The 9,385-nt window shown below is 45.5% G+C and overlaps 1 protein-coding gene across 1 annotated transcript; it reads left to right on the forward strand.

Moving 5' to 3' along the window:
* Window positions 1-602: 602 nt before the first annotated feature.
* LOC132571775 (zinc finger protein 883-like) lies at window positions 603-2,706 on the forward strand. The gene has a single exon (XM_060238567.1). The coding sequence runs from the start codon at window positions 640-642 to the stop codon at window positions 2,704-2,706; it is 2,067 nt and encodes a 688-aa protein (XP_060094550.1). The 5' UTR covers window positions 603-639.
* The last annotated feature ends 6,679 nt before the right edge of the window (window positions 2,707-9,385 follow it).

Here is a 9,385-nt window from a genome sequence, read left to right on the forward strand (position 1 = left end):
TTGAAACTCAGAATGAAGGTTTTGCTTAGTTCACACCTCCATCCCAAAATGCATTTCTTCACACATCTAAGACATTACACAGGTGGGGAGTCATGTAAGTGGCCAGAGTCCCAAACAAGCATCTCTGATGCAGGAAACTTAATGTACTTTAAAAGTGTGAGCAGAGTGGTAAAGCTGCAGTACTGCAGTCCAAGCTCTGCTCATGGCCTGAGTTCGATCCCAGAGGGAGCCAGGTTCAGGTAGCTGGCTCAAGGCTGACTCAGCCTTCCATCCTTCCAAGGTTGGTTAAATGAATACCCAACTTGCTGGGGGAAAGTGTAGATGACTGGGGAAGGCAATGGTAAACTACCGCATAACAAAAAGTCTGCCAAGAAAATGTCGTGATGTGACATCACCCCATGGGTCAGTAATTATTAGGTGCTTGCACAGGGAACCACCTTTACCTTTATTATTGTATGCTTCAGTATACAGAAGAAGACACTGAAATATTTGGAGTGTGGATGAAACTTCCAGTGCAGATTAGATCTCCTTGCATGGGTTCTTAAAGGGTCTTTCTTTATTCCAACAGGAAATGATCAGCATAACAAGGAAGATGGGGAACAGCATCCTTTATCCCCAGATAAAATCCAGAATGAAGACATGAGTGGAAGCTTCAGGAATCAAGGAAAACCTAAGAGGGAGAAAGGCAGCCATGTGGTCAAGAAGAGGGACAAACCCATTCCTTGCCAAGGGGGGGATTTCCAAGAAGCCATTCACATGGTGGAGGAAAAAGACAAGGGCTTGGAGTGTGGAAGGAACATCTCAGATCAAACCCAATATAATATCCATTTAGAAATGCACAGTGGAAAAAAGACCCAGTCCCTGGAGAGTAGAAAGAAAATGATTTGCAGAGCAGAGCTTTGTAGACATCAAATAATACATACAGGAAAGAAACCTTATAGGTGTTCAGATTGTGGCAAGAGTGTTCCAGAGAAATCAGACTTTGTTCAGCACCAAAGGATTCACTCAGGAGAGAAGCAGTTTATCTACTCAGACAATGGAATGGTGTCCTCTGGTGAAAAAAAGCATAATCTACACTTCCCAAAGCCCAGTATAATGAAGGCACATAAATGCTTTCAGTGTGGAAAGTACTTCAAATATAGAACACATCTCATTGTGCACCAAAAGGTCCACAGAGGGGAGAAACCGTTTGAATGCTCAGAGTGCAGGAAGAGATTCAGTTCCAATAGCCTTCTTCGAAGACATTTAGGAACCCACTCAGAGGAGAGGCCCTTTGAATGCTCAGAGTGTGGGAAGAGATTCCGTTCCAGTGGCCATCTTAAAGAACATCGACGAACCCACACAGGGGAGAAGCCTTTTGAATGCTCAGAGTGTGGAAAGAGATTCAGTCAGAGTAGCCATCTTCAAAAGCATCAAGTAACCCACACAGGAGAGAAGCCCTTTGAATGCTCAGAGTGTGGGAAGAGATTCAGTGACACTTGTGGTCTTCAAAGTCATCTAAGAACCCACACAGGGGAGAAGCCCTTTGAATGCTTAGAATGCGGGAAGAGATTCCGTCGGAGTGACGGTCTTCAAGAGCATCAACGAACCCACACGGGAGAGAAGCCCTTTGAATGCTCAGAGTGTGGGAAGGCATTTAGTTCTAGTAGCAGTCTTCAGAAGCATCGACGGATCCACACAGGGGAGAAGCCCTTTGAATGCTCAGAGTGTGGGAAGAGATTCAATCACAGTTGTGGTCTTCAAAATCATGTAAGAACCCACAGAGGGGAGAAGCCCTTTGCATGCTCAGAGTGTGGGAAGAGATTCAGTCACAGTTGTGGTCTTCAAAATCATCTAAGAACCCATACAGGGGAAAAGCCTTTTGAATGCTCAGAGTGTGGGAAGAGGTACAGTCTCAGTGGCAGTTTGCAACAGCATCAACGGACCCACACAGGGGAGAAGCCCTTTGAATGCTCCGAGTGTGGGAAGACATTTAGTCGAAGTGGCTATTTTCAAGAGCATCAAAGAATCCACACAGGGGAAAAGCCTTTTAAATGCTCCGAGTGTGGGAGGACATTTATTCAGAGAAGCCACTTACAACAGCATCTAAGAACTCATACAAGGGAGAAACCCTTTGAATGCTCAGAGTGTGGGAAGACATTCAGTCGGAGAGCCTCTCTTCAGCAGCATTTAAGAACCCATACAGGGGAGAAGCCCTTCGAATGCTCAGAATGTGGAAAGAAATTCAGTCTCAGTGGCATTTTTCAACAGCATCAACGAACCCACACAGGGAATAATCCCTTTGAATGTTCAGTGTGTGGGAAGAGATTCAGTCTCATTGGCAGTTTTCAACAGCATCAACGAACCCACACAGAAGAGAAGCCCTTTCAATGCTCAGTGTGTTGGAAGAGATTTAATCGGAGTTGCAATCTTCAACAGCATCAACAAACCCACACAGGGGAGAAGCCCTTTGAATGCTCACAGTGTGGGAGGAGATTCCGTCAGAAATGCACTCTTCAACAGCATCAGAGTATCCACACAGGGGAGAAGCCCTTTGAATGTTCAGACTGTGAGAAAACATTCAGTCGGAGAGCCACTCTTCAACAGCATCAAAGAACCCACACAGGGGAGAAGCCCTTTGAATGTTCAGAGTGTGGGAAAAGATATAGTTGGCATGGCAGTTTTCGACAGCATCAGCGAACCCACAGAGGGGAGAAGTCCTTTTGAATACTCAGTGTGGGAAAACATTCAGTCAGAGAGCCACTCTTCAACAGCATTAAAAAATCCACACGGGAGAAGCCCTTTGAATGTTCAGAATGTAGGAAAAGATTCAGTTGGTATGGCAGGTTTCAACAGCATCAGTGAACCCACAGAGGGGAGAAGACCTTTTGAATACTCAGAGTGTGGGAAGACATTCAGTTAGAGTGGCACTGTTTAACAGCATCAGTGAACTCCCACAGGGGAGAAGCCCTTTGAATGTTCAGTGTAGGAAGAGATTCAGTCAGAGTGGCCATCATCAACAGCATCAATGAACCCTCACTGAGGAGCAGCCATTAGAATGCTCAGAGCAGTGGTGGCCAAACTCACTTAATGCAAGGGCCACATTAATGGCAGATGTTTGAGAGCCTCAAGACATGAACAAATATTACAGACATGTCTTTCTTAAAAGTCTTAATACTTTCTTTGCATAGAAATATAAAATACATATGTGTGCACTTGACAACACAACTGTGCAAGAAGGATATTCTTTAAAAGACAAATGCAAAGACAAATTTTTTAAAAGACAAATCTTTGGCATAGTAGAAGGAAATACACATGTACCCATAAATAACTGACCACCGTTTGCATCCTTATGCATCTCTCTTTGCCTTGACACCAAGGCAAGTAAATACAGCTCCCAGAATAGCTATGAAACTAAGGGGGAACCCTGCACCGCTCTCTTTAATTCTGTCCCTCCTCCCTGTTGCTTCCTTAGCTCTTGCACTCTCTTTCCCCCCTCTAGATCTCTGGGCAACCTCTGTGGTAGAGGAGAAGAGCTTGCAAGCCTGCCTATCTCCCCTTTCTTCTCCACTTCACACCATGGAAATATTTGCCTACATATGGGTCAGACCTAGGAAACTGACTGAGGTCCCAATGCTAAACAGGGTTACTTGAGAGTAAGCCTGCATTAAGTGCCTCCTTGATCTCTGGGAGCCATGTAATATGTGTGAAAGAGCTGCATGTGGCTCCCAAGCCAGAGTTTGGCCAGCCCCAATGTGTGATCTAATAATGCCCACTGTTATCATCGAAGTACTGTGTGGCCCTATCATGCTGGTTTCTAGCACATTGAGGGCTTCTCACCTTGAGATCAGGTTTGGTGGATGATGCAGTGGGTGATCTCATAATGCTCATTGTTTACATCACTGAATTGTGTGGCCCTCTCATGCTGGTTTGTAGCACAGTGAGAGCTGCTAAGCTTGACACTGAGTTTTCTGGATGATGTAGTGGGTGATCTAATAATATTACACAAGCATGTCTCTCCCATTTCCCAGCTGATATGAGAATCAGATGGAGGAGTCTCAATGAGAAGAAAAAAAGATACACATTTATTGCAGTAAGCAGGAAACCATTCCCTCCTTGGACAAAAGCACAGTTCCGGCTTCTCATTCATTGGCAAGTTAGTTTTATACATTTCTGTTCTTCAAATCATCTACATGATTTGTTAGTTACTTCGATAGAAATACAGTTGTTCATTGATGCTGAATCTAAATTATGGCATTTACTGATTGGCTTTTTTAAGGTTGTATAACTACTCTCTTCTACGCATGTGTGCACTGTCTTCTGTGTCTGTGTAGCTAAATATAATTATACAATTCATCCCCTGGGTTGTGTTTCTACTATATTTATAAGTGGATATTCTAATATGGTTATAAGGCACAGAGTTCTTGTTCCACAATAATGCCCAGTTTTTGCATCATTGAACTGTGTGGCTCTATCATGCTGTCTTGTAGCACAGTGAGGACTGCTCAGCTTGACATCCTGTTTGGTGGATGATACAGTGGGTGATGTAATAATGCCCACTGTTTGTATCACTGAACTGTGCATCCCTACTATGCTGGCTTGTAGCACAGCAAGGGCTACTTAGCTTGACATCCAATTTCATGGATGATGCAGTGGGACTAGTCCAACCCCCTTCTCAATGCAGGATCAGCTTACAGCCAATGGGGAAAATAGAGGCTTTGATCTGTAGCTCCTGTGCGACTGAACAAGCCTGGCAAAGCAAGCTGTGATGCAGAAGGAAGCAAGAGAGAGAAAGAAGGAAGCAGACAACAACCAGTTGCTTGATGATCTGATAGGAGCTCTCCGGAGGCCTGATTTGGCCCCCAGGCTGCATGTTTGACACTCCTGGTCTAATCTGTATTTGGCTGAATACTTGAAAAATACTGATGAGATATATTACCAAGGGCACACACCTATAATCCACTCAAGCGAGAAGCCCTTTGAATGCTCAGAGTGTGGGAAGAGATTCAATCACAGTAGCACTCTTCAAAGACATCTAAGACCCCACACAGGGGAGAAACCTTTTCAACGTTCTGTGTGCACAAACAGGTACAGTCACAGCGGCATTCTTCAACAGCATGTAAGTAACCACATAAAGAGAAACTCCGTAACAGCCCAGAATTGTTACTTGTTTGTTATGAGGGCCTGATGGGATGTAAATGTCACTTTGGCAGTGTTACATTGTGGCAAGTTGTAAAAATGGCGATTTTCCCTTATTGTATAATTGTTTTTCCCTGGTACCTTAGGCCCAATAGTCTGTGTTTTCATTTCCTCTGTCAGTGGCTGGATGTTAGTGTTTCTTCAAGCAGAGGCATTGAACATAGGAACATAAGAGAATCTATGTTGGATCAGGTCAATGGCCCACCCAGTCCAACACTGTCACACAGTGGTAAAAAAACAAGGTGCCATCCGAAGGTCCAATCAGGACACTGTTGCGTCCCCACCCCAGCACCAAAAGCCCTGCTTTTGTTCCAGTAAAACTGTCAATCCTTCTGGCACAGTGTGCTTATGGAATTATTATAGTCAGGCTGGGCCATGTGTGCCATTAAATAGAACATCAAGAACAAGCAATATAAACTTCAGAAAGGACACCCAATTAACCCAATTAACGATACTATTTTTTATTCAAAATACAAACACGCTTAAATCCTTAACAGCCGTACACTGTTTTCTTTGATAACTGACACTGCTTGCTCTGAATTATTGCATCAAAATTTGGAGTCGACATCTATGCCAGGGGTGGCCAAACTTGCTTAATGTAAGAGCCACATAGAATAAACATCAGATGTTTGAGAGTTGTAAGGCATGAATGTCAGATGTTTGTGACATGGAGGGAGGTGGATAGAAAGCAACTTTAAATGCATTCTCCAAACTACTGGTTAGCTTGGCTTGGAGAAGAAAGATTTAAAGAGAGAAATGCCTTCTCCAAGCCAGCCAATGGGATGGGGGGGGGCTTCAAGAGCCACACAATATATGTGAAAGACCCACATGTGACTCATGAGCCGCAGTTTGGCCATCCATGGTCTATGCTGTAGTGATCTTGAGTATGCTGTTTTAGTGTGTATCTTGAAGCTGAGAATGTACTTTTGATTTATGGATATTTATTACAGAAAAGAGCTGTTCACAGACATACATTTCATTTCATTTTGAATAAATAAAACATTGTCCCAAACACAAGCAGAATTTTAGAAGCAAAAGCCTTAAGTTGGGGATCACCTGAAATTTGCTAATGCCAACTTCAGAAAGTTTACCTTTCATCACAGCATCCCAGTGCTCCCCCAACTACCTGAGATTTGTACAATCCTTTCATAAGTAGGCAGGGAGCAGTGTGAATGTCCCATTCTGTTGACTGTACTGACTCACTATGTGTAATTCTGCTTGAATACGCCTCCCACTGTAGAGGAACTTTTCCAGTCCATCTTCCCCACCCCACTCCTCTCTCCCTCCCCTCAAGCACCTGACGCTCATGTCTTGCAGCTCTCAAACATCTGACGCTTATTCTATGTGTCTCTTACCTTAAGCTTGGCCACCCCTGTGCCAAAGCATCCATTTCCTCCTGTGTGTGGTACAAAGTGATCAGGATAGAAGGTTGAACTGTTTATTTCTCTGCAGACAAGGGACCCTAGCAGTCAAGCCAAGAAGCCTGACTGACTGATTGAAATCTATGACCTATCTGCAAAAACCTTAAATACCTTTTCTCTTGATATAATCATTTTAATCTGAGAAGTTCGTGGGCAACTAGAGCAGAGCGTCGTTCAGGGCGACCACTGCCTACTGTGTCAAGCATGGTTCTGATGTTCCAACACGCAAGCTTTAGTCTTTGCACACTTTGTGAGGCAGGTGCATGCCTTTTCTTTGTTGTTATTTTTCGACCGCAAGTAAGGATGCCCGTTGACCGCGGCTAGCCAACTGGGGTGGGGGAGACGAGCTTTGTTTAGGCCACCTTTTCTAGGCCCCTCTCCGTGTGGAGCAAGCAGTGCTGTCCCTAGATAAGGCTGCTTGGTCGTTCAGGGTGCTGCCGAAAGATGCTTTCGTCTCCGGGTTAGCATCAGGCGACCAATATCCTGAACCGCCTACATGCAGGATCGGGACTGCGGCTTCCAGTGGCACCTTCCACCTGCCGTTTCGCCCCTTGCCTATCGCTGCAGGACTTGATGCGTTGTGGGTTGTGTGTGTGGATATGCCCTTCAGGCCTGCGCAGAGGAATTTTTTAGGTGAAGCGCAGTGTGCGCGGTACTGGCTCCACCCTTTCACCTGGGGGTCATCTGCCATGGCCCAGTAAGCCGGGACGCCGGCAGCGAGTCCTCCAGGTGGTAGGTGTTACATTAACGAGCTCTATCTGCCCGGGTTTGATGTTAGAGTTTTCCTTCTCTTAGGCTGACGAAGTTGGTGGGCCCAGCCTGCCCATCCGGTTATACCGCCGGACAATTCGGTCACACCATGACGTAGCAAACTCTGTGAAAACGGGGGGGGACCAGCGAGAAGGTGTTGCTACGGATGCAGTAATGTAGGAGAGGCCATTGCAGTGACCATCTGCCAGGCATAGCCAGACAGTAACCACACGGCGTTCACTACACCGGGAGAGGAGAGGCTATGTATTGCGCATGCACTTTCCCTGGGGGGGTAGGATTCCCAGAGGGAATTCTTCTCATGCTACCATACCACCCTATAATGCACAGAATGGAGGAGGGGGATATTTATTCAAATGTAGGAAGGAAACACTTTCCCCTCCAGCATGAATTTTGAGGCAGCATAATCATGCCAAAGGATTCTATCATGAGCACTTGCACATTTGAATCCTTTTATGTTAAAACTGGACCCAAAATCATGCCTGCTCCCTTGAATCCCAAAGGTCTATTGGATGCTAGGTCAAGCAATTGGTGCCTCTCTTCCCACCTCCATTAAATGGCTGCCAATCCTAGGTATTCAGTATTAGTAGAACTGAAACCAACATCACTTTTTAGCAAAGTAGATTCTGTTGCAAATCACATGTATCCCAAATCAAAAAACATACAAAGTGATTCTGGCTAATGAAGAACTGTTCTTTGATTACATGACTGTTTTTACAATGCTAGAAAGTTTCGACAGCTGTTCTATTATTCTGCAAATAATTTAAAGCATTTATCTTCAGCCTAGAAGATTACTATGTTAAGTGATTACTTAGCAATGAGAAATAGTCAAGAACAAAGTATGAGTTCTTTAGGCTATTATGGGTATCGCTTGCATCCACAACAGAACTTCTCAGGTTGAATATCGACATAGCAGCTCTCAGTGAGGTCCGTTTCCCTGAGGAAGGTAGTCTTCAAGAACACGGTGCTGGCTATACCCTCTACTGGTCGGGTAAGTCAAAGGCTGAGAGCCGCCTTTCTGGCGTTGGCTTCATGGTCAGGAACTCCATTGCCTCCAAACTCGAAAACCTGCCAACAGGTCACTCAGATCGCATCATGTCCATGCGCCTCCCACTTCAAAACAAGCAGCATGCAACACTCTTCAGTGTGTATGCCCCAACCCTTCAAGCAGATCCTGCAGAAAAGAACAAGTTCTATGCTGATCTACACAACCTCGTACGGAAGACCCCTACAGAGGACAAGGTGATCATCCTTGGCGACTTCAATGCCAGAGTAGGTAAAGACTCGGAAGCCTGGAAAGGAGTACTTGGCAAACACGGCATTGGCAACTGCAATGACAACGGGCGCCTCCTGCTAGAATTCTGCATGGAGCACCAGCTCACCATCACCAACACTATCTTCCAGCAGAAGAACAGTCTGAAGACAACCTGGATGCACCCACGGTCCAAGCACTGGCACCTCATCGACTACATTCTGGTGCGCCAGAGAGACCTTCGAGATGTCTTACACACCCGAGTAATGCCCAGTGCAGAATGTCATACGGATCATCGTCTTGTACGCTGCAATCTCCGTCTTCACTTTAAACCCACACCCAGGAGAGGAGGTATCCCTCGGAGGAAGTTTCAGGTTGGCAGCCTCCAGTCAGCCGAAGTTAAAGCTGCCTTCCAGGCAAAACTCCAGTCAAGAATTGAGGACCTCAGTTGCCCCACAGACCCTTCTCCAGAAGCACTCTGGGAACACCTAAAAACTACCGTCCTGCAGATCTCTGAAGAAGTCCTCGGGTTCTCCACAAGGAAGAACAAGGACTGGTTTGATGAGAACAATCAAGAGATCCAAGAATTACTGGCAAAAAAGAGATCTGCCTACCAAGCACATCTTGCTCAGCCCTCCTGTCCTGGGAAAAAAGCAACCTTTCGCGCTGCATGTAGCAACCTCCAGCGCAAGCTTCGAGACATTCAGAACGAGTGGTGGACCAAGCTTGCAGAGAGAACCCAGCTGTGTGCAGACACTGGTGATTT

Source organism: Heteronotia binoei, chromosome 5, assembly GCF_032191835.1.
Source record: "Heteronotia binoei isolate CCM8104 ecotype False Entrance Well chromosome 5, APGP_CSIRO_Hbin_v1, whole genome shotgun sequence".
NCBI classification, from domain to species: domain Eukaryota; kingdom Metazoa; phylum Chordata; class Lepidosauria; order Squamata; family Gekkonidae; genus Heteronotia; species Heteronotia binoei.